General features: G+C 43.0%; 1 protein-coding gene across 3 annotated transcripts in view; it reads left to right on the plus strand.

Annotated features, from left to right (window-relative positions):
• The window catches only part of zbtb16a (zinc finger and BTB domain containing 16a), a 485,240-nt gene that overhangs the window by 7,111 nt on the left and 451,400 nt on the right, over positions 1-26,729 (plus strand). Inside the window, exons 1-2 of one of the 3 annotated variants that reach the window (XM_061962820.2) lie at positions 4,819-5,081; positions 15,749-17,057. In XM_061962820.2, coding sequence (XP_061818804.2) covers positions 15,829-17,057 — 1,229 coding nt within the window. In that variant the 5' untranslated portion in view covers positions 4,819-5,081; positions 15,749-15,828. Of the gene's footprint in view, positions 1-4,818; positions 5,082-5,557; positions 5,944-15,748; positions 17,058-26,729 lie in introns of those variants that run through there. The other 2 variants (XM_061962822.2, XM_061962821.2) reach the window with 2 other exon arrangements.

Raw genomic sequence — 26,729 nt, forward strand, 5'->3', positions numbered from 1 at the left:
AGATGTCCCAGAACGGTGGCGATATTGTCTTGAAATGTTGCCCCACATTATTGATTATAGGTAGAAGACACTTAAAAACTGCCCGGCGCCAGTTTGACCCTGGAACTGACTATATATTTTAGTGCCAGTAATTCTTTTTTTGGGTACATTCTAGGACATAAGATGTCCCAGAAGGGTGGCGATGTTGTCTTAAATGTTGCTCCACATTATTGATTATAGGTTTGACCCTGGAACAGACTATTTCTCTTTATTTTCTTGTGCCAGTTATTCTTGTTCTGGGGACATTTTCGGATGAAAGGTGCTGGGATAGTTGTCTCTAATATTCCATACTTTATTGAATATAGGTAGGGGACACTTAAAAACCGCCTGGCGCCAGTTTGACCCTGGAACTGACAATTTTCATTCCAAGTTATTTCCTAATGCCAAACAATTTGTAATTCCGGGGTCGTTTCAGGACACACTTGTCGTCTCAAGCGTGGGCCCACATTATTGATCATAAGTAGGGGACATTGCTACATTTTTTAAGTGCCAGTATTTTTTAATTTGGGGGTCGTCCCAAAATATTGCTTAATAACCGCCAAGTGCCAGTTTGACCCTGGTACTGACTATATATTTTAGTGCCGGTAATTCTTGTTTTGGGTACATTCTCGGACATAAGATGTCCCAGAAGGGTGGCGATGTTGTCTAAGAATGTTGCTCCACATTATTGATTATTGGTAGGGAACACTGTTAAAACTGTCTAGCCTCAGTTTGACCCTGGAACTGACTATATATTTTAGTGCCAATAATTCTTGTTTTGGGTACATTTAGGACATAAGATGTCCCAGAAGGGTGACGATGTTGTCTAAAAATTTTGCCCCACATTATTGATTATAGGTAGGGGACACTTAAAAACTGCCCGGCGCCAGTTTGACCCTGGAATTGACTATATATTGCAGTGTCAGAAATTCTTGTTTTGGGTGCATTCTAGGACATAAGATGTCCCAGAAAGGTGGCGATGTTGTCTTAAAATGTTGCCCCACATTATTGATTATAGGTAGGGAACACTGTTAAAACTGTCCAGCCTCAGTTTAACCCTGGAACTGACTATATATTTTATTGCCAGTAATTTTTGTTCTGGGTACATTCTCGGACATAAGATGTCCCAGAACGGTGGCGATATTGTCTTGAAATGTTGCCCCACATTATTGATTATAGGTAGAAGACACTTAAAAACTGCTCGGCGCCAGTTTGACCCTGGAACTGACTATATACTTTATTGCCTGTAATTCTTGTTTTGGGTACATTCTAGGACATAAGATGTCCCAGAAAGGTGGCGATGTTGTCTTAAATGTTGCTGCACATTATTGATTATAGGTAGGGAACACTGTTAAAACTGTCTAGCCTCAGTTTGATCCTGGAACTGACTATATATTTTAGTGCCAGTAATTCTTGTTTTGGGTACATTCTCGGACATAAGATGTCCCAGAAGGGTGGCGATGTTGTCTAAAAATGTTGCCCCACATTATTGATTATAGGTAGGGGACACTTAAAAACTGCCCGGCGCCAGTTTGACCCTGGAACTGACTATATATAGTAGTGCCAGTAATTCTTGTTTTGGGTACATTCTCGGACATAAGATGTCCCAGAACGGTGGCGATATTGTCTTGAAATGTTGCTCCACATTATTGATTATAGGTAGGGAACACTGTTAAAACTGTCCAGCCTCAGTTTAACCCTGGAACTGACTATATATTTTATTGCCAGTAATTTTTGTTCTGGGTACATTCTCGGACATAAGATGTCCCAGAACGGTGGCGATATTGTCTTGAAATGTTGCCCCACATTATTGATTATAGGTAGAAGACACTTAAAAACTGCCCGGCGCCAGTTTGACCCTGGAACTGACTATATACTTTATTGCCTGTAATTCTTGTTTTGGGTACATTCTAGGACATAAGATGTCCCAGAACGGCGGCGATATTGTCTTGAAATGTTGCCCCACATTATTGATTATAGGTAGGGAACACTGTTAAAACTGTCTAGCCTCAGTTTGACCCTGGAACTGACTATATATTTTATTGCCAGTAATTCTTGTTTTGGGTACATTCTTGGACATAAGATGTCCCAGAAAGGTGGCGATGTTGTCTTAAATGTTGCTGCACATTATTGATTATAGGTAGGGAACACTGTTAAAACTGTCTAGCCTCAGTTTGATCCTGGAACTGACTATATATTTTAGTGCCAGTAATTCTTGTTTTGGGTACATTCTCGGACATAAGATGTCCCAGAAGGGTGGCGATGTTGTCTAAAAATGTTGCCCCACATTATTGATTATAGGTAGGGGACACTTAAAAACTGCCCGGCGCCAGTTTGACCCTGGAACTGACTATATATAGTAGTGCCAGTAATTCTTGTTTTGGGTACATTCTAGGACATAAGATGTCCCAGAAGGGTGGCGATATTGTCTTGAAATGTTGCTCCACATTATTGATTATAGGTAGGGAACACTGTTAAAACTGTCTAGCCTCAGTTTGACCCTGGAACTGACTATATATTTTATTGCCAGTAATTCTTGTTTTGGGTACATTCTTGGACATAAGATGTCCCAGAAAGGTGGCGATGTTGTCTTAAATGTTGCTGCACATTATTGATTATAGGTAGGGAACACTGTTAAAACTGTCTAGCCTCAGTTTGATCCTGGAACTGACTATATATTTTAGTGCCAGTAATTCTTGTTTTGGGTACATTCTCGGACATAAGATGTCCCAGAAGGGTGGCGATGTTGTCTAAAAATGTTGCCCCACATTATTGATTATAGGTAGGGGACACTTAAAAACTGCCCGGCGCCAGTTTGACCCTGGAACTGACTATATATAGTAGTGCCAGTAATTCTTGTTTTGGGTACATTCTAGGACATAAGATGTCCCAGAAGGGTGGCGATATTGTCTTGAAATGTTGCTCCACATTATTGATTATAGGTAGGGAACACTGTTAAAACTGTCTAGCCTCAGTTTGACCCTGGAACTGACTATATATTTTATTGCCAGTAATTCTTGTTCCGGGTACATTCTTGGACATAAGATGTCCCAGAACGGTGGCGATATTGTCTTAAATGTTGCCCCACATTATTGATTATAGGTTTGACCCTGGAACAGACTATTTCTCTTTATTTTCTTGTGCCAGTTATTCTTGTTCTGGGGACATTTTCGGATGAAAGGTGCTGGGATAGTTGTCTCTAATATTCCATACTTTATTGAATATAGGTAGGGGACACTTAAAAACCGCCTGGCGCCAGTTTGACCCTGGAACTGACAATTTTCATTCCAAGTTATTTCCTAATGCCAAACAATTTGTAATTCCGGGGTCGTTTCAGGACACACTTGTCGTCTCAAGCGTGGGCCCACATTATTGATCATAAGTAGCGGACATTGCTAAATTTTTTAAGTGCCAGTATTTTTTTAATTTGGGGGTCGTCCCAAAATATTGCTTAATAACCGCCAAGTGCCAGTTTGACCCTGGTACTGACTATATATTTTAGTGCCGGTAATTCTTGTTTTGGGTACATTCTCGGACATAAGATGTCCCAGAAGGGCGGCGATGTTGTCTAAGAATGTTGCCCCACATTATTGATTATTGGTAGGGAACACTGTTAAAACTGTCTAGCCTCAGTTTGACCCTGGAACTGACTATATATTTTAGTGCCAATAATTCTTGTTTTGGGTACATTTAGGACATAAGATGTCCCAGAAGGGTGGCGATGTTGTCTAAAAATGTTGCCCCACATTATTGATTATAGGTAGGAGAAACCTAAAAACTGCCCGGCGCCAGTTTGACCCTGGAACTGACTATATATCTTAGTGCCAGTAATTCTTGTTTTGGGTACATTCTAGGACATAAGATGTCCCAGAAAGGTGGCGATGTTGTCTAAAAATGTTGCCCCACATTATTGATTATAGGTAGGGAACACTGTTAAAACTGTCTAGCCTCAGTTTGACCCTGGAACTGACTATATATTTTAGTGCCAGTAATTCTGGTTTTGGGTACATTCTCGAACATAAGATGTCCCAGAAAGGTGGCGATGTTGTCTAAAAATGTTGCCCCACATTATTGATTATAGGTAGGGGACACTTAAAAACTGCCCGGCGCCAGTTTGACCCTGGAACTGACTATATATTGTAGTGTCAGAAATTCTTGTTCTGGGTACATTCTTGGACATAAGATGTCCCAGAAAGGTGGCGATGTTGTCTTAAATGTTGCCCCACACTATTGATTATAGGTTTGACCCTGGAACAGACTATTTCTATTTATTTTCTTGTGCCAGTTATTCTTGTTCTGGGGACATTTTCGGATGAAAGGTGCTGGGATAGTTGTCTCTAATATTCCATACTTTATTGAATATAGGTAGGGGACACTTAAAAACCGCCTGGCGCCAGTTTGACCCTGGAACTGACAATTTTCATTCCAAGTTATTTCCTAATGCCAAACAATTTGTAATTCCGGGGTCGTTTCAGGACACACTTGTCGTCTCAAGCGTGGGCCCACATTATTGATCATAAGTAGGGGACATTGCTACATTTTTTAAGTGCCAGTATTTTTTAATTTGGGGGTCGTCCCAAAATATTGCTTAATAACCGCCAAGTGCCAGTTTGACCCTGGTACTGACAATTTTGCATTTCTACTCATGTCCCAGTAATCAACGTCCATAAGGGACAAGCGGTAGAAAAAAATGGATGGATGGAGGTGCCCCACATTTTTTTTTTTTGAGTCTGCAGGTGGGGGGACACCGCCGGTGCACGGGGAAGGGGGCGTGGCTCCGGCGATAGCGCGAAAGGGCAGACATTTGTGGACACGAGGCAGCCCCCTAGGTGTCTCACTTCCTCGCTGTTTTGCGCCTCTCGCGTGCTCGTCTGCAGACTGACGTCAGCGGCGCGTTGATTCGCTCCGGCGAGACAAGGGAAGGAGTTTGTTGCGAGAGGCGGACGGTAGAGAGAGGGAAAGCGGGGACTGTGAAACTGTCTTTTGACACTATATTTGCTTGCGAGGACGCGCACTGTCCCCGCTCCTTTTTGGCGCCGCGGAGGACGCGAGACTCGTCACCGGTGAGTACCTGCTCTTTACTATATTAGTTGTGTTTGCCTAATTTAACGCCCTCACACGCACTTTCGCTTCTTTTTTTTTTTTTCTTTCTTTTTTTTGTCGAGGAGGAGGGGGGTGTCCCCGTTTAACCCTGTTGTACTTGTTGGACGCCGGGAAGATGTCGGAGTGCTTTAAAATGAATTATCATTCATTTTTTTAAGTTAATTAATTTTTTTTTTTTTAAATGGCTAAACACAGACTTACCTCGGGGACTTTTGCTGGTTTGCACTTTCCCGACTGTTATCTTTTTTAAATTGCGGGTCATTCTTCCCGATTGACAACACGTCTAAATAACGGCAACCCGTTTTTAAAATCAAATTCGCTTTTTATTAATCGGTCTTTTCCCGTTAAGCCTTCATTCATTACCGTGACTGACAGCACGTCGAAAATGTCGTTTCGCGTCAAATTTACGCCCTTTTTTTCGGATTTACGACCGCGTCCACCTGTGCGTGAATGAAGCGTACTTTTGTTTAGTATGCGCGCGCATCGACTATTCAACATCGTATCGATTATACATTATTCATATTTTTTTTCTGTGTTTGTGCTTCAATCCTGCACTTTAATGCAAAAAAAAAGAGGCGTTCGTTGTGTCTAGACGCACGCCGAGCCGCTTCATTATGGATAACATAACGCGTTAAAGGCACCATTAGGTGTGCAAACAGGGTGCAGAGAGCGCAACAAGCATTCGGCATTTACTAGGGACTTGAAGGGGGGGTGGTCGTAAATTGTGCAGCTATTGGCAAAGCTGTAATAAAGATAATGTCGCGAATGACCTCTGTTGACTGAGAGGCTGTCGTTTCATCATCGCTGCACAGTCTCCTGCAGGTATTACCAATCTTTAACGGCCACTAAAGTGCAAACAAATGTGTCATTGTGATTGTGCATGGAAATGATGGGCTATGCATCATTTTGTTGACATGGAGAGGTCATCAGGTGCAAAAAAAAAAAGAAAAAGTGATGGCACAGAATCAACATGTTGCCTTAACGTCCTCGTCATTCAGCGTTGGGTGCCGCAGCATTGTGTCGCCTTCCTTTTTGGCTTTTCCTCTCCCTTTTCAGCCATTTCTGGCCACTGGCAGCCCCCTCTTTCCTCCGCCGCCACCCCCGGTCGTCTGTGATGGGAATACTGAATAAAACCAGGCTATTTAATTTCAGAAAAGGCCGCTTCGGCCGTCTTTGTGAGCGAACCCAATGAAGACATGTGATGTGTGTGTTTGTGGGTTTTTTCCCCCCCCATTTTCACACACGACATATGTCGGCCTGATTGGTATGCAGGGCGAGCCGGTCGGACTGCTCACAAATTGTCTCCTTTGACTAAATCTACAGTCGGTGCTTGCGGCGTAAAGCATCCTAGTGGGATGTATGAATAATAATAATTATAATAAAACAAGTCCGTTGACTTTCTACTTGTCTCACATTAAAAGTGAGTATATATGACCCCTCATGGCACTTGTCGTCTTGGAGGTGTGTTTGGGGCTCCTAATTGTGCTGAAAAAACCCACGTTCCTGCTTCACTGCATGTTGGAAATGACATTTTCCTATAGTTAACCGCAGCTCCCCCAAGTGCCGGCAGCACTCATGCAGCTTTGGACTGTGACGCTACCACAGGCACAATTATTTTACAGAAAGAGTCCAAAATACCAGAAAAAGTCACCTTAACAGGATGTAAGAGTTAAAAAAAGAGCCCAATGACTGTCTACTTGGAGGAATGTACAGTGTCTCACATTAAAAGTGAGTATATATGACCCCTCAAGGCACTTGTCGCCTTGGAGGTGTGTTTGGGGCTCCTAATTGTGCTGGAAAACCCACTTTCCTGCTTCACTGCATGTTGGAAATGACATTTTCCTGTAGTTAACCGCAGCTCCCCCAAGTGTCGGCAGCACTCATGCAGCTTTGGACTGTGACGCTACCTTAGACACAATTATCTTACCGAAAGAGTCCAAAATACCACAAAAAAAAGTCACCTTAACAGGATGTAAGAGTTAAAAAAAGAGCCCAATGACTGTCTACTTGGAAGAATGTACAGTGTCTCACATTAAAAGTGAGTATATATGAGCCTTCAAGGCACTTGTCGTCTTGGAGGTGTGTTTGGGGCTCCTAATTGTGCTGGAAAACCCACTTTCCTGCTTCACTGCATGTTGGAAATGACATTTTCCTATAGTTAACCGTAGCTCCCCCAAGCACTCATGCAGCTTTGGACTGTGACGCTACCACAGACACAATTATCTTACCGAAAGAGTCCAAAATACCACAAAAAAAAGTCACCTTAACAGGATGTAAGAGTTAAAAAAAGAGCCCAATGACTGTCTACTTGGAGGAATGTACAGTGTCTCACATTAAAAGTGAGTATATATGACCCCACAAGGCACTTGTTGTCTTAGAGGTGTGTTTGGGGCTCCTAATTGTGCTGGAAAACCCACTTTCCTGCTTCACTGCATGTTGGAAATGACATTTTCCTATAGTTAACCGTAGCTCCCCCAAGCACTCATGCAGCTTTGGACTGTGACGCTACCACAGACACAATTATCTTACCGAAAGAGTCCAAAATACCTGAAAAAAAGTCACCTTAACAGGATGTAAGAGTTAAAAAAAGAGCCCAATGACTGTCTACTTGGAGGAATGTACAGTGTCTCACATTAAAAGTGAGTATATATGACCCCTCAAGGCACTTGTCGTCTTGGAGGTGTGTTTGGGGCTCCTAATTGTGCTGGAAAACCCATTTTCCTGCTTCACTGCATGTTGGAAATGACATTTTCCTATAGTTAACCGTAGCTCCCCCAAGCACTCATGCAGCTTTGGACTGTGACGCTACCTTAGACACAATTATCTTACCGAAAGAGTCCAAAATACCACAAAAAAAAAAGTCACCTTAACAGGATGTAAGAGTTAAAAAAAGAGCCCAATGACTGTCTACTTGGAGGAATGTACAGTGTCTCACATAAAAAGTGAGTATATATGACCCCACAAGGCACTTGTTGTCTTAGAGGTGTGTTTGGGGCTCCTAATTGTGCTGGAAAACCCACTTTCCTGCTTCACTGCATGTTGGAAATGACATTTTCCTATAGTTAACCGTAGCTCCCCCAAGCACTCATGCAGCTTTGGACTGTGACGCTACCACAGGCACAATTATCTTACCGAAAGAGTCCAAAATACCACAAAAAAAAGTCACCTTAACAGGATGTAAGAGTTAAAAAAAGAGCCCAATGACTGTCTACTTGGAGGAATGTACAGTGTCTCGCATTAAAAGTGAGTATATATGACCCCTCAAGGCACTTGTTGTCTTAGAGGTGTGTTTGGGGCTCCTAATTGTGCTGGAAAACCCACTTTCCTGCTTCACTGCATGTTGGAAATGACATTTTCCTATAGTTAACCGCAGCTCCCCCAAGTGCCGGCAGCACTCATGCAGCTTTGGACTGTGACGCTAACACAGGCACAATTATCTTACAGAAAGAGTCCAAAATACCACAAAAAAAGTCACCTTAACAGGATGTAAGAGTTAAAAAAAGAGCCCAATGACGGTCTACTTGGAGGAATGTACAGTGTCTCACATTAAAAGTGAGTATATATGACCCCTCAAGGCACTTGTCGTCTTGGAGGTGTGTTTGGGGCTCCTAATTGTGCTGGAAAACCCACTTTCCTGCTTCATTGCATATTGGAAATTACATTTGCTTATAGTTAACCGCAGCTCCCCCAAGTGCCGGCAGCACTCATGCAGCTTTGGACTGTGACGCTACCACAGGCACAATTATCTTACCGAAAGAGTCCAAAATACCACAAAAAAAAGTCACCTTAACAGGATGTAAGAGTTAAAAAAAGAGCCCAATGACTGTCTACTTGGAGGAATGTACAGTGTCTCACATTAAAAGTGAGTATATATGACCCCTCAAAGCACTTGTTGTCTTAGAGGTGTGTTTGGGGCTCCTAATTGTGCTGGAAAACCCACTTTCCTGCTTCACTGCATGTTGGAAATGACATTTTCCTATAGTTAACCGCAGCTCCCCCAAGTGCCGGCAGCACTCATGCAGCTTTGGACTGTGACGCTACCACAGACACAATTATCTTACCGAAAGAGTCCAAAATACCTGAAAAAAAAGTCACCTTAACAGGATGTAAGAGTTAAAAAAAGAGCCCAATGACTGTCTACTTGGAGGAATGTACAGTGTCTCACATAAAAAGTGAGTATATATGACCCCTCAAGGCACTTGTCGTCTTGGAGGTGTGTTTGGGGCTCCTAATTGTGCTGAAAAAACCCACGTTCCTGCTTCACTGCATGTTGGAAATTACATTTTCCTATAGTTAACCGTAGCTCCCCCAAGCACTCATGCAGCTTTGGACTGTGACGCTACCACAGACACAATTATCTTACCGAAAGAGTCCAAAATACCTGAAAAAAAAGTCACCTTAACAGGATGTAAGAGTTAAAAAAGAGCCCAATGACTGTCTACTTGGAGGAATGTACAGTGTCTCACATTAAAAGTGAGTATATATGACCCCTCAAGGCACTTGTCGTCTTGGAGGTGTGTTTGGGGCTCCTAATTGTGCTGGAAAACCCACTTTCCTGCTTCACTGCATGTTGGAAATGACATTTTCCTATAGTTAACCGCAGCTCGCCCAAGTGCCGGCAGCACTCATGCAGCTTTGGACTGTGACGCTATCACAGACACAATTATTTTACAGAAAGAGTCCAAAATACCAGAAAAAGTCACCTTAACAGGATGTAAGAGTTAAAAAAAGAGCCCAATGACTGTCTACTTGGAGGAATGTACAGTGTCTCACATAAAAAGTGAGTATATATGAGCCCTCAAGGCACTTGTCGTCTTGGAGGTGTGTTTGGGGCTCCTAATTGTGCTGGAAAACCCACGTTCCTGCTTCACCGCATGTTGGAAATGACATTTTCCTATAGTTAACCGTAGCTCCCCCAAGCACTCATGCAGCTTTGGACTGTGACGCTACCACAGACACAATTATCTTGCCGAAAGAGTCCAAAATACCTGAAAAAAAAGTCACCTTAACAGGATGTAAGAGTTAAAAAAAGAGCCCAATGACTGTCTACTTGGAGGAATGTACAGTGTCTCACATAAAAAGTGAGTATATATGACCCCTCAAGGCACTTGTCGTCTTGGAGGTGTGTTTGGGGCTCCTAATTGTGCTGGAAAACCCACTTTCCTGCTTCACTGCATGTTGGAAATGACATTTTCCTATAGTTAACCACAGCTCCCCCAAGTGCCGGCAGCACTCATGCAGCTTTGGACTGTGACGCTACCTTAGACACAATTATCTTACCGAAAGAGTCCAAAATACCACAAAAAAAAGTCACCTTAACAGGATGTAAGAGTTAAAAAAGAGCCCAATGACTGTCTACTTGGAGGAATGTACAGTGTCTCACATTAAAAGTGAGTATATATGACCCCTCAAAGCACTTGTCGTCTTGGAGGTGTGTTTGGGGCTCCTAATTGTGCTGGAAAACCCACTTTCCTGCTTCACTGCATGTTGGAAATGACATTTTCCTATAGTTAACCGCAGCTCCCCCAAGTGCCGGCAGCACTCATGCAGCTTTGGACTGTGGCGCTACCACAGGCACAATTATCTTACGGAAAGAGTCCAAAATACCAGAAAAAAAGTCACCTTAACAGGATGTAAGAGTTAAAAAAAGAGCCCAATGACTGTCTACTTGGAGGAATGTACAGTGTCTCACATTAAAAGTGAGTATATATGACCCCACAAGGCACTTGTCGTCTTGGAGGTGTGTTTGGGGCTCCTAATTGTGCTGGAAAACCCACTTTCCTGCTTCACTGCATGTTGGAAATGACATTTTCCTATAGTTAACCGTAGCTCCCCCAAGCACTCATGCAGCTTTGGACTGTGACGCTACCACAGACACAATTATCTTACCGAAAGAGTCCAAAATACCTGAAAAAAAGTCACCTTAACAGGATGTAAGAGTTAAAAAAAGAGCCCAATGACTGTCTACTTGGAGGAATGTACAGTGTCTCGCATTAAAAGTGAGTATATATGACCCCTCAAGGCACTTGTCGCCTTGGAGGTGTGTTCGGGGCTCCTAATTGTGCTGGAAAACCCACTTTCCTGCTTCACTGCATGTTGGAAATGACATTTTCCTGTAGTTAACCGCAGCTCCCCCAAGTGCCGGCAGCACTCATGCAGCTTTAGACTGTGACGCTACCTTAGACACAATTATCTTACCGAAAGAGTCCAAAATACCACAAAAAAAAGTCACCTTAACAGGATGTAAGACTTAAAAAAAGAGCCCAATGACTGTCTACTTGGAGGAATGTACAGTGTCTCACATTAAAAGTGAGTATATATGACCCCTCAAGGCACTTGTCGTCTTGGAGGTGTGTTTGGGGCTCCTAATTGTGCTGAAAAAACCCACGTTCCTGCTTCACTGCAAGTTGGAAATGACATTTTCCTATAGTTAACCGCAGCTCCCCCAAGTGCCGGCAGCACTCATGCAGCTTTGGACTGTGGCGCTACCTTAGACACAATTATCTTACCGAAAGAGTCCAAAATACCACAAAAAAAAAAAGTCACCTTAACAGGATGTAAGAGTTAAAAAATAGCCCAATGACTGTCTACTTGGAGGAATGTACAGTGTCTCACATTAAAAGTGAGTATATATGACCCCTCAAGGCACTTGTCGTCTTGGAGGTGTGTTTGGGGCTCCTAATTGTGCTGGAAAACCCACTTTCCTGCTTCACTGCATGTTGGAAATGACATTTTCCTATAGTTAACCGTAGCTCCCCCAAGCACTCATGCAGCTTTGGACTGTGACGCTACCACAGGCACAATTATCTTACAGAAAGAGTCCAAAATACCAGAAAAAAAGTCACCTTAACAGGATGTAAGAGTTAAAAAAAGAGCCCAATGACTGTCTACTTGGAGGAATGTACAGTGTCTCACATTAAAAGTGAGTATATATGACCCCTCAAGGCACTTGTCGTCTTGGAGGTGTGTTTGGGGCTCCTAATTGTGCTGAAAAACCCACTTCCCTGCTTCACTGCATGTTGGAAATGACATTTTCCTATAGTTAACCGCAGCTCCCCCAAGTGCCGGCAGCACTCATGCAGCTTTGGACTGTGACGCTACCACAGGCACAATTATCTTACCGAAAGAGTCCAAAATACCACAAAAAAAAGTCACCTTAACAGGATGTAAGAGTTAAAAAAAGAGCCCAATGACTGTCTACTTGGAGGAATGTACAGTGTCTCACATTAAAAGTGAGTATATATGACCCCTCAAGGCACTTGTCGTCTTGGAGGTGTGTTTGGGGCTCCTAATTGTGCTGGAAAACCCACTTTCCTGCTTCACTGCATGTTGGAAATGACATTTTCCTATAGTTAACCGCAGCTCCCCCCAGTGCCGGCAGCACTCATGCAGCTTTAGACTGTGACGCTACCTTAGACACAATTATCTTACCGAAAGAGTCCAAAATACCACAAAAAAAAAGTCACCTTAACAGGATGTAAGATTTAAGAAAGAGCCCAATGACTGTCTACTTGGAGGAATGTACAGTGTCTCGCATTAAAAGTGAGTATATATGACCCCTCAAGGCACTTGTCGTCTTGGAGGTGTGTTTGGGGCTCCTAATTGTGCTGGAAAACCCACTTTCCTGCTTCACTGCATGTTGGAAATGACATTTTCCTATAGTTAACCGTAGCTCCCCCAAGCACTCATGCAGCTTTGGACTGTGACGCTACCACAGACACAATTATCTTACCGAAAGAGTCCAAAATACCTGAAAAAAAAGTCACCTTAACAGGATGTAAGAGTTAAAAAAAGAGCCCAATGACTGTCTACTTGAAGGAATGTACAGTGTCTTACATTAAAAGTGAGTATATATGAGCCTTCAAGGCACTTGTCGTCTTAGAGGTGTGTTCGGGGCTCCTAATTGTGCTGGAAAACCCACTTTCCTGCTTCACTGCATGTTGGAAATGACATTTTCCTATAGTTAACCACAGCTCCCCCAAGTGCCGGCAGCACTCATGCAGCTTTGGACTGTGACGCTACCACAGGCACAATTATCTTACAGAAAGAGTCCAAAATACCAGAAAAAAAGTCACCTTAACAGGATGTAAGAGTTAAAAAAAGAGCCCAATGACTGACCACTTGGAGGAATGTACAGAGTCTCACATTAAAAGTGAGTATATATGACCCCTCAAGGCACTTGTCGCCTTGGAGGTGTGTTTGGGGCTCCTAATTGTGCTGGAAAACCCACTTTCCTGCTTCACGTCATGTTAGAAATGACATTTTCCTATAGTTAACCGCAGCTCCCCCAAGTGCCGGCAGCACTCATGCAGCTTTGGACTGTGACGCTACCACAGGCACAATTATCTTGCCGAAAGAGTCCAAAATACCAGACCAAAAGTCAGCTTAACAGGATGTTAGAGTTAAAAAAGAGCCCAATGACTGTCTACTTGAAGGAATGTACAGTATCTTACATTAAAAGTGAGTATATATGAGCCTTCAAGGCACTTGTCGTCTTGGAGGTGTGTTTGGGGCTCCTAATTGTGCTGGAAAACCCACTTTCCTGCTTCATTGCATATTGGAAATTACATTTGCTTATAGTTAACCGCAGCTCCCCCAAGTGCCGGCAGCACTCATGCAGCTTTGGACTGTGGCGCTACCACAGGCACAATTATCTTACGGAAAGAGTCCAAAATACCAGAAAAAAAGTCACCTTAACAGGATGTAAGAGTTAAAAAAAGAGCCCAATGACTGTCTACTTGGAGGAATGTACAGTGTCTCACATTAAAAGTGAGTATATATGAGCCCTCAAGGCACTTGTCGTCTTGGAGGTGTGTTTGGGGCTCCTAATTGTGCTGGAAAACCCACTTTCCTGCTTCACTGCATGTTGGAAATGACATTTTCCTATAGTTAACCGTAGCTCCCCCAAGCACTCATGCAGCTTTGGACTGTGACGCTACCACAGACACAATTATCTTACCGAAAGAGTCCAAAATACCTGAAAAAAAAGTCACCTTAACAGGATGTAAGAGTTAAAAAAAGAGCCCAATGACTGTCTACTTGGAGGAATGTACAGTGTCTCACATAAAAAGTGAGTATATATGACCCCTCAAGGCACTTGTCGTCTTGGAGGTGTGTTTGGGGCTCCTAATTGTGCTGGAAAACCCACTTTCCTGCTTCACTGCATATTGGAAATTACATTTTCCTATAGTTAACCGCAGCTCCCCCAAGTGCCGGCAGCACTCATGCAGCTTTGGACTGTGACGCTACCACAGGCACAATTATCTTACCGAAAGAGTCCAAAATACCACAAAAAAAAGTCACCTTAACAGGATGTAAGAGTTAAAAAATAGCCCAATGACTGTCTACTTGGAGGAATGTACAGTGTCTCACATTAAAAGTGAGTATATATGACCCCTCAAGGCACTTGTCGTCTTGGAGGTGTGTTTGGGGCTCCTAATTGTGCTGGAAAACCCACTTTCCTGCTTCACTGCATGTTGGAAATGACATTTTCCTATAGTTAACCGCAGCTCCCCCAAGTGCCGGCAGCACTCGTGCAGCTTTGGACTGTGACGCTACCACAGACATAATTATCTTACCGAAAGAGTCCAAAATACCACAAAAAAAGTCACCTTAACAGGATGTAAGAGTTAAAAAAAGAGCCCAATGACTGTCTACTTGGAGGAATGTACAGTGTCTCACATACAAAGTGGGTATATATGACCCATAATTGGGTTAAGGTTTTAAAGCAAGGCACTTGTCATCTCCGAGTGTGTTTGGGCCTCCTTATGTTGTATAACCCACGTTCCTGCTTCAGAATATCACAGTGCATGTTAGAATTCATGTTTTCCCCACAGTTAACCGCGGTTCCCCCACAGCACTCATGCATCCCCGGACAGTGAGGCAGCCGCCGCTGCCATGCTTGTCTGTATAGGCAAGAAACACTTATCTTACCAAAGACCAGAGAAAAGTAACACCCAGATGTATGCATTAAAAAAAAATCAAAAATCAAACTAGAGTCCGATGCCTTACTGCTTGTGTGTATGTCTGACCCACAATTGGGTTAAGGTCCCAAGCAAGGCACTTGTCATCTCGGAGGTGTTTTTGGGGCTTGGGGCTCCTTATTATGTAGGAAAACCAAGTTTCCGCCTCCAGAAAATCACATTGCATGTTGGAAATCATGTTTTTCCTCAGAGCGCCAGTAGCACTCGTGCGTGCCTGAACCGTGACACTGCCACCATTGCTGCCATTTTTGACCATATAGGCAAGACACAGTTATCCTACTGAAAGACTACAAAACACCAAACAAAAAACAGTTTCCTGCTTCGGAAAATCACAATGCATGTTGGAATGTGTATTTCCCCCCCCCCGCATTTAAATGCAGTTTGGCAGCACTCGTGCCCGTGTTACAGGAAGACTCTAAAAGACCATAAAAAATCACGTCAGTCACGTGTGGTGTCAATGCAAGATTTGACTTAGTGAACTATGAATGACTGGAATTCATGTTTTACCTCAATGAACCGCAGCTCCCCCTCATCAGCAGCATTCTTGCACCTCCAAATAAGCTAGCTCCTTGGTTTGTGTTGTGGGCTAAGTTTAAATTTGAATATTTTAGGAAGAACCTAAACTGTCATTTCCTGCCTTCCAGGCTTCCTCTGGTCTCCAACAACAAAACACTCAAAAAACAACAACGCACAGCCTCATGAGTCGGCCTGGTGAACTTCCATCATGGATTTAACAAAGGTGGGCATGATCCAGCTGCAGAACCCCAACCACCCCACGGCGCTCCTCCACAAGGCCAACCAGATGCGCCTGGCGGGGACGCTGTGCGACGTGGTCATCATGGTGGACAGCCAGGAGTTCCACGCCCACCGGACCGTGCTGGCGTGCACCAGCAAGATGTTCGAGATCCTCTTCCACCGCAGCAGCCAGCACTACACCTTGGACTTCCTCTCGCCAAAGACCTTCCAGCAGATTTTGGACTACGCCTACACCGCCACGCTCCAGGCCAAGGTGGAGGACCTGGACGACTTGCTGTACGCAGCCGAGATCCTGGAGATCGAGTATTTGGAGGAGCAGTGCCTGAAAATCCTGGAGACCATCCAGTCGTCGGACGAGAACGACGCGGAGGCGGGCGCCAACGACGGCAGCACGGAGGAGGACGACGAGCGCAAAGGCCACAATGGAGTCAAGAACTCCAAAAAGCATTCCATGGAGAGTTTCTACCTGTCGGGCGCGGACCACGTCTCCGCCATGTCCGGCATGCTGGACCAGAGCCCGTCCGTCTCCACGTCCTTCGGCGTCGCCAACCTGAGCCCCACCAAAGCCGCCGTGGACAGCCTGATGAGCATCGGCCAGTCCCTGCTCCAGCAAGGCTTCGGGGGCGATCACATCAACGCCCACCACCTCATGAGCGAGATCAAGACGGAGATGATGCAGGTGGACATGGGGGGCAACGGCCACCACAGCCCCCACAACATGGAGTCCGGCGGCTCCAGCAACGGCGAGAGAAGCGGGGAGGACCGGAACCGAGACGGGCCGGGGACGCCCACCAGGAGCAGCGTCATCACCAGCGCCCGCGAGCTCCACTACTTGCGCGACGACGGCATGGGCGACCCTCAAGCCGAAGTCAGCCAGATGGGTCTGGAAGCCATGGCCGGGATGGCGGAGAAACACCTGGCCTCCCTCTACTCCCTCCCCGTCAACCATAAATCCGACGCCATCATGTCCATGCCGGTCTCCATGGCCTCCGCTCTGCCGATGTCGCCCGCCTTGGCCATGTCGGTGGACTTCAGTGCCTACGGCGGACTCCTGCCTCAGAGCTTCATCCAGAGGGAGTTCTTCAGCAAGCTGGGCGAGCTGGCGGTGGGCATGAAACCCGACGGGAGGAACCAGCACGAGCGCTGCAACGTGTGCGGTGCGGAACTTCCGGATAACGAGGCTGTGGAGCAGCACAGGTAAGAACAGTTCTTTCACTCTTCTAGCACCTGCTTTGGAAAAAAACGAATATTGATCGACCTTATTTAAATTCTCAGTCCAGGAGGTCAACTAGCTTTTTTTTTTTTTACAGGCTTTCTTTTGTTTAACACTAACCAGCAAAAGAACCCTAAATTCTTACCGACACAAATCAGTAGGGATGTCCGATAATGGCTTTTTGCCGATATCCGATATTCCGATATTGACCAAACCCTTAATTACCAATACCGATGTCAACCGATACCGATATCAACCAATATATACAGTCGTGGAATTAACATATTATTATGCCTAATTTGGACAACCAGGTATGGTGAAGATAAGGTCCTTTTTAAAAATAATAATAAAATAAAATAAGATAAATAAATTAAAAACATTTTTTTTTACATAGAAACTAGTAATTAATGAAAATGAGTAAAATTAACTGTTAAAGGTTAGTACTATTAGTGGACCAGCAGCACGCACAATCATGTGTGCTTACGGACTGTATCCCTGCAGACTGTATTGATATATATTGATATATATATTTATTATATATTATATATTAATAACAGAAAGAAACAACCCTTTTGTGTGAATGAGTGTGAATGGGGGAGGGAGTTTTTTTGGGTTGGTGTACTAATTGTAAGTCTATCTAGTGTTTCTTATGTTGATTTAATTAAAAAAACAAAAAACAAAAAACTAATTATACCGATAATAAAAAAACAGATACCGATAATTTCCGATAATACATTTTAAAGCATTTATCGGCCGATAATATATTATCGGACATCTCTACAAATCAGCATTTCACGCAAATTCAACCCAAATTACTCGTCCAAAACCCACAAATAGACAATCGGTGTCGTCTTTGCCAATTAAATTTGTCTCTGAGCCATACTTGCCAACCTTGAGACCTCCGATTTCGGGAGGTGGGGGGTGGGGTGGGCGTGGTCGGGGTTGGACGGGGGCGTGGCTAAAAGGGGAGGAGTATTTACAGCTAGAATTCACCAAGTCAAGTATTTCACATATATATATATATATATATATATATATATATATATATATATATATATATATATATATATATATAAGAAATACTTGACGTTCAGTGAATTCTAGCGATATACATATTTATTTTATTTTATATATATATATATATATATATATATATATTTTTTTTTTATTATATATATATATTTATTTTATTTTATATATATATATATATATATATATATATATATATATATATATATATAAAATAAATACTTGAATTTCAGTGTTCATTTATTTACACATATACACACACATAACACTCATCTACTCATTGTTGAGTTAAGGGTTGAATTGTCCATCCTTGTTCTATTCTCTGTCACTATTTTTCGAACCATGCTGAACACACTACACTCTCTGATGATGCATTGCTGTGTGGCACGCACAAAAGTGCTTTCATCAAATGCACTAGATGGCAGTATTGTCCTGTTTAAGAGTGTCACAAACATTGCTGTTTACGGCAGACGAACTGCTTTACGGTATACAAAAAAGTGACTGTTGTTGTTGTGTGTTGTTGCCACGCTGGGAGGACGTTAATGAAACTGCCTAACAATAAACCCACATAAGAAACCAAGAACTCGCCCTCCATCATTCTATAGTTATAACGTGATTGGGCAGGTACGCTTTTTTATATTGTGGAGGACCTGAGTCCGCCTGAATTTCGGGAGATTTTCGGGAGAAAATTTGTCCCGGGAGGTTTTCGGGAGAGGCGCTGAATTTCGGGAGTCTCCCGGAAAATCCGGGAGGGTTGGCAAGTATGCTCTGAGCGGCGTTTAAACGTGCATGGCAACTTTCTAATAAAAATATGTTTTTTTTTTTCATGTACACCAGTGGTTTTCAAACTTTTTTCACCACATACCACCTCAGAAAACCCTTGGCTTTCCAAATACCACCATAATGACCAACATTGAAATACGTAGTAGCGTAGTAGGCCTAAGTATTCATTAAAAAAATATAATGTAGAGGTTTTATTTAAGAAGTATGTTTAATATTCTGGGCCACAGTTTGAACAGTAACATTGTGTTTGAATATTTAATGAGGTCAATCCTTGGCGTACCACTAGATGGAGCCTGCGGACGTACCCCAGGTGTAGACAAAGCAGGAACGGCAACATGTAGCAACGTATCAACTCTTTATTGCTCAAAGGGCACAATCGGCGCACTGCCGCGTGTCTTAGACCTACTTCTTGTTCCTGTCTGCAGCGCTGAGCTTTCTGGGTAATGTAACATATGAACACTTCCCAGCAGGCACACGACTTGTTGAATTAGGTTTGAGTTGCTTAACGTCACAACCTAACGTTGGAACAACATGCTTTTTGATGACATTTAATCATTGATCTGACCATTGAATTTTGGTCATTTTCCAACCAATATTCTACAACACAAATACAACGTTGAAACAACATGCTTTTTGACAACGTTTATTCAAAGTCAGGTTGTGAACTGTTAGACACCAATGTTGTCTCAATTTACAAATACTATTTTCCAACGTTGTTTCAAAGTCAGTTATAAAGGACATGTACGTATAATCAATGTCTTGTGCCTGCTGGGTGACTTCCAAGTATATGTATTTAATCTTTATTTATCCAGGATAAGGCAAATAGGAACACCGTTGTCAGTGGCAAGGCTGAGCTAGCAAACAGGTGGAATTTTCATGTTAGAGATGTTGAGGTGTGATGATAATCTCTCATCGCCTGCCATTTACCAACCAAAATTAGCGCTGGAGATCGCTCCAAAGATCCGGCCCGCGAATGAATGATCTATGGCCCCCGGGATGATATTTGATTAGTATTAGAACCGGCCCGCAGGCCTTGCTGCTGTTTTGCACGCACCAATACTCCATCAGTGTTAGCACTAGGAATTTTTGAAAATGGGGTCCTAGGACCCCATCAAGTCATAAAAATGGGGTCCCATAGTACATTTTTTGGGGTCCCACTTTTTTGTAACCATTTTAAAAACAAATGATAAATGTATGCATTATCCTGTTATATCTCCCATTCTATATTGTTTTCGGGGAAAAAGGTTGTCATAAAGGGGGCGGTATGGCATGGCGGGTAGAGCGGCCGTGCCAGATACCTGAGTGTTGCAGGTTCGCTCCCCGCCTCTTGACATCCATATCGCTGCCGTCGTGTCCTTGGGCAGGACACTTCACCCTTGCCCCCGGTGTTGCTCACACTGGTGAATGAATGATGAATGAATGATAGGTGGTGGTCGGAGGGGCCGGGCCGTAGGCGCAAACTGGCAGCCTCGTTTCCGTCAGTCTACCCCAGGGCAGCTGTGGCTACAAATGTGGCTTACCACACCACCAGGTGTGAATGAATGATGGGTTCCCACTTCTCTGTGAGCGCTTTGAGTATCTAATACTGTATTTTTCGGAGTATAAGTCGCACCGGAGTATAAGTCGCACCTGCCGAAAATGCATAATAAAGACGGAAAAAAACATATATGAGTTACACTGGAGAAAAAAACTGCGACTTATAGTCCGAAAAATACGGTAATAGAAAAGCGTGATATAAAATCTAATCCATTATTATTATTATTATTATTAACGTTACTTGATTTATTTAAAAAAATCATACAAAAGAAAGCACATTTTTATGCATACCGTATTTTTCGGACTATAAGTCGCAGTTTTTTTCATAGTTTCATAGGGTGCGACTTATACTCAGGAGCGACTTATGTGTGAAATTATTAACACATTACCGTAAAATATCCAATAATGTTATTTAGCTCATTCACGTAAGAGACTAGACGTATAAGATTTCTTGGGATTTAGCGATTAGGAGTGACAATTGCCATGGCCTGCGCTAGATTCTCGGGCGAAACAACAAAAAAAAAGCTTAGGTACAGTCGCCTGGAATTGTATGGTTAGGTTAGAGCAGGGGTGTCAGATGTACGATGAGTTTTGATGACTTTGCTCAGTATATAAATGAGCCGTACATTTTTGAATGAAATAAACTGATGTTCTAAATGCGTCCACTAGATGTCGCAATAAAAATTCTTTGTATCTTTGGAGATGATGCTACATATGTACAAAAAAAACCAACAACAACATGATGTTCAAATCAAATCAAATCAACTTTATTTATAGAGCACATTTAAAATTTACCACAGGGGTAGCCAAAGTGCTGTACAATGAGCAGGTTAAAAGATAAAACGAGTACCGAGCAAACACAACACAACACAAACAGAACACGATAAAAAATAAATAATTAAAATAGAATTAATAAAAACATAAAAACAGGATCACAGCAGGTGTATTATGGGGCGCCATTGCAGGATGGATATCACTCAGTGTTAAAAGCCATGGAATAAAAGTATGTTTTTAAGAGAGATTTAAAAACAGGAAGAGAGGAGGCTTGTCTAACACTCAGGGGTAGGTCGTTCCAGAGCTTGGGAGCAGCAACGGCGAAAGCTCTGTCACCTCTAAGCTTCGTCAACAGCAGCTGATCGGCTGATCTTAAGGATCGGGTGGGGCAGTAAGGCTGAAGGAGGTCGGAGAGATAGGTTGGCGCGAGGTTGTTTAGACATTTAAAAACAAATAAAAGGAGTTTAAAATGTATTCGGTAACGCACAGGGAGCCAGTGAAGGGACGCTAAAATAGGGGTGATGTGCTCACGTCTGCGGGTCTGTGTTAGCAGACGAGCAGCAGAGTTCTGCACGAGCTGCAGGCGGGCGAGGGAGGCCTGGCTAATGCCAACATACAGGGCATTACAATAATCAAGACGAGTCGAGATAAAAGCGTGGATTAATTTCTCAAGATCATGTCTTGATAGAAGCGGTTTCACTTTCGCTATTTGGCGTAATTGATAAAAGCTTTTTTGAACGACGCTGCTGATTTGTTTTTCGAATTTAAAATCTGAGTCAAACTTTACCCCCAGGTTTGTGACAGAGTCGCTGAGATACGGGGTCAGAGTGCCGAGGTCAACGTTGGGGGAGGGAGAGCGACTTGGACCGAACAACATAACTTCTGTTTTATCTTCATTTAGGCTCAGGAAGTTAGCTGAAAGCCAGACTTTGATGTCGTGCAGGCAGTCAATAAGACGTTGAACCGTGTTATTTTGTGCCATGGGAAAATAAATCTGGCAATCATCGGCATAAAAATGAAATGCAATACTGTACTTCCTAAAAATAGAACCAAGGGGGAGAAGGTAAAGCGCAAATAAAATTGGGGCAAGGATTGAGCCCTGGGGGACCCCATGTGGTAAAGGAGCTGTGGACGACATAAAACTGTCTACTTTTACACAAAAACTCCTGTCGGTTAGTACATTAGTCGAGGAAAATGATCAAACTACATAAATAACATCCTGTAATTTGATTTTGATATTATTTTTTTATCTTGATAGATTGAAAATTAACACCAATAAGTTGGTTGATGAACATTATCACACAATTTATTCAGAAAGTATAAATAACGACAAATAAAGGTAGATTACTTTTAACCGCAACATGTAAGTGTAAATAGCCCCCAACAACATTTTCAGAATGTGCTTGTACTATTTTTGAAGAAAGAAAACAATCTGAAGTTGTTTTTATTTTTAAGTTATGTAACCGTGATTTTACCAGTCTGGCCCACTTGGGAGTAGATTTTTCTCCGATCTAAAAATGAGTGTGACACCCCTGGGTTAGAGGTTATTCTTTGTAGTATGACATTTTTGTAACGTTTTTTTACGCAAAAACTGGCTAGATTTGAGAACAGGATCCAGAAAGTGATACTGGGACTCTCCAAGGATGGTGTGTAATGTCGGTACCGTATTTTTCGGACTATAAGTCGCGTTTTTCTTTCATTGTTTGGGGTGCGACTTATACTCAGGAGTGATTTATGTGTGAAATTATTAACACATTACCGTAAAATATCAAATAATGTTATTGATCTCATTCACGTAAGAGACTAGACGTATAAGATTTCTTGGGATTTAGCGATTAGGAGTGACAGATTGTTTGGTAAACGTATAGCATGTTCTATATGTTATAGTTATTTGAATGACTCTTACCATAATATGTTACGTTAACATACCAGTTGGTTATTTATGCCTCATATAACGTACACTTATTCAGCCTGTTGTTCACTATTCTTTATTTATTTTAAATTGCCTTTCAAATGTCTATTCTTGGTGTTGGCTTTTATCAAATAAATTTCTCCCAAAAATGCGACTAATACTCCAGTGCGACTTATATATGTTTTTTTCCTTCTTTACTATGCATTTTCGGCAGGTGCGACTTATACTCCGGTGCGACTTATACTCCGAAAAATACGGTAATAAGAAAATGCCGCGAGATTCCTCGCAAGAACAAGCTAGTGCTCTAAAGTAATACCGTACATAATATTAACATTGATCAGATCGATGACATTTTACACTGGTTGACCCGAGGTCTTAGAAAATTTGCTGGCGTTAACGTTTAAATGTCAAAGTTTTGTGCAATGGTTAACATATGTCTCTACAAAATTGATCAATACGCAGAATTAGCAAAGTGCAATCAAGCACGACAGAACTCATATAACACTATTTACTTTCGTAAAGAAATGCTAACTTTTCCGTGACTTATTTTCTCTGGATGGCCAAATTTTCAGACAAAATCTTACAAAATGGTATTTTAAGAACAGTCTATGGTAAGATTGTAGCGACAACCCCAATATTGATAATGATCGGCTTAGTTTTAATATAAGCTAAGCCGGTGCCTGGCAAGAAATTCTTAATTTTTGTGGTTGTAAAATATACATCGCTAAAAGAATCGATCAACACTTGGAATTTGCGAAGTATAATCAAGAATGACGACACTCATATGCTACTGTTTACTTTTTAAGCTTGTTTAATCGAGAATAAATGTTAACTTTTTTTTACTTATTCTCGCTGGATGGCCAAATGTTCTTAGAAAATCCAACAAGATTCTCTCAAGAACAGTCTATTGTAAGATTGTAGAGACAAACTCAATATCGATATTGATCGGATCGGTAAACTAAATCCTTACTGCAAGCTATGTCGAAATCTGGCAAGAAACTCCAATGTTTTGTGCCACATAGATCATATATCGCTAAAAGTCAGTCCTCAGAATTTGCGAAGTGTAACCAAGAATGACAAGACTCTAATACTACTGTACTATACTATTTATGTTTTAAGCTTATTTAGTCATAAATAAGCGTGGACATCGGGGGCGGTACCTCTGGATTGGCAGACCGGGGTGGTGGTTCCTCTCTTTAAGAAGGGGAACCGGAGGGTGTGTTCCAACTATCGTGGGATCACACTCCTCAGCCTTCCCGGTAAGGTCTATTCAGGTGTACTGGAGAGGAGGCTACGCCGGATAGTCGAACCTCGGATTCAGGAGGAACAGTGTGGTTTTCGTCCTGGTCGTGGAACTGTGGACCAGCTCTATACTCTCGGCAGGGTCCTTGAGGGTGCATGGGAGTTTGCCCAACCAGTCTTCATGTGCTTTGTGGACTTGGAGAAGGCATTCGACCGTGTACCCCGGGAAGTCCTGTGGGGAGTGCTCAGAGAGTATGGGGTAACGGACTGTCTTATTGTGGCGGTTCGCTCCCTGTATAATCGGTGTCAGAGCTTGGTCCGCATTGCCGGCAGTAAGTCGGACACGTTTCCAGTGAGGGTTGGACTCCGCCAGGGCTGCCCTTTGTCACCGATTCTGTTCATAACCTTTATGGACAGAATTTCTAGGCGCAGTCAGGGCGTTGAGGGTATCTGGTTTGGTGGCTGCAGGATTAGGTCTCTGCTTTTTGCAGATGATGTGGTCCTGATGGCTTCATCTGGCCAAGATCTTCAGCTCTCACTGGATCGGTTCGCAGCCGAGTGTGAAGCGACTGGGATGAGAATCAGCACCTCCAAATCCGAGTCCATGGTTCTCGCCCGGAAAAGGGTGGAGTGCCATCTCCGGGTTGGGGAGGAGATCTTGCCCCAAGTGGAGGAGTTCAAGTACCTCGGAGTCTTGTTCACGAGTGAGGGAAGAGTGGATCGTGAGATCGACAGGCGGATCGGTGCGGCATCTTCAGTAATGCGGACGCTGTATCGATCCGTTGTGGTGAAGAAGGAGCTGAGCCAGAAGGCAAAGCTCTCGATTTACCGGTCGATCTACGTTCCCATCCTCACCTATGGTCATGAGCTTTGGGTCATGACCGAAAGGACAAGATCACGGGTACAAGCGGCCGAAATGAGTTTCCTCCGCCGGGTGGCGGGGCTCTCCCTTAGAGATAGGGTGAGAAGCTCTGCCATCCGGGGGGAGCTCAAAGTAAAGCCGCTGCTCCTCCATATCGAGAGGAGCCAGATGAGGTGGTTCGGGCATCTGGCCAGGATGCCACCCGAACGCCTCCCTCGGGAGGTGTTTCGGGCACGTCCGACCGGTAGGAGGCCACGGGGAAGACCCAGGACACGTTGGGAAGACTATGTCTCCCGGCTGGCCTGGGAACGCCTCGGGATCCACCGGGAGGAGCTGGACGAAGTGGCTGGGGAGAGGGAAGTCTGGGCTTCCCTGCTTAGGCTGCTGCCCCCGCGACCCGACCTCGGATAAGCGGAAGAAGATGGATGGATGGATAGTCATAAAGAACTGCTAACGTTTCCTAGACCTACTCTCCTAGGATGGCCACCATTATTGTCGGCCGGTGCGATTTATACTCCGGAGCGACTTATACTCCGAAAAATACGGTATGTAAATATATCCAGTTATAAACATTCATTCACTTTCTTCTTTCCTTCATGGATCTAAACTAGTTTTTTTCTATATTTTTATTGTAATATTTTCAGAATGTGTTTGTTCTATTTTTGGCCAAAATAAGACAAAGGAAACAATCTGAAGTTGTCTTTATTTTTGTAGTCTTAATGCCATGATTTTAATAGTCCACAGATTTTCCTCCACGCGGCCCCTGAGCTAAAATGAGTTTGACACCCCTGCTCTAAACAGTTCGCAAATGCTCTTAATGTTAATATTTTGGAACATAATTACATTTTTAAGGCGGACAAACACTTTTCAAGCATAAAACATACAAAGAGAAGGTCTGTTTTTTTCCTCTAATAATAATAATAATTAATTTCAATTACCTAATCAAAACAGTACAGTAATTTATCAATGAGTTCTTGACTTTTACTGCCATCTTCTTATGTGCTATAAAACAAGTAAAACATCAATACGGTATTTGTTGAATTCCTGTACTTTTTGGCGCTTAGGTCACAAGGAACGCTTTAAACATTGATAACATATTTATGAAAGGCATTTTAGGCCGCAACATTCACAAAAAAGGCCCCTAATACCCGTAATCCTCGTCCCCAGCCTCACAGGTTGTCCAGATTTGTCCTACCATAAAGGACGCGGGTGAAATAAGCACTAGACCCTTGAACAAGTTGGTAGTTCTCGACCGATTGAATCAGCGCCATTTAAAAGTGTCCCCATATGAGACCTGAATAGGGCCTTTTGAGTGAAATATCTCCAGTGAATAGCCGCAGGATTGTGCTCCGTGTCACTCATTCACTTCTCCCCAAGGCCGTCTTCAGGTATGTTTGCATAAATCAACAGAAAATGCACAGCGGTGAAAGTTCACGTAAGGACTTGAACCCGGTCACCCCTCTCATGCCTGAGCCGGAATGCTCACCTGGAATGGTATCTTCCTTTTAAGTGAAAAAA

The sequence above is a fragment of the Nerophis lumbriciformis genome, linkage group LG09 (assembly GCF_033978685.3).
Source record: "Nerophis lumbriciformis linkage group LG09, RoL_Nlum_v2.1, whole genome shotgun sequence".
Lineage (NCBI taxonomy): Eukaryota > Metazoa > Chordata > Actinopteri > Syngnathiformes > Syngnathidae > Nerophis > Nerophis lumbriciformis.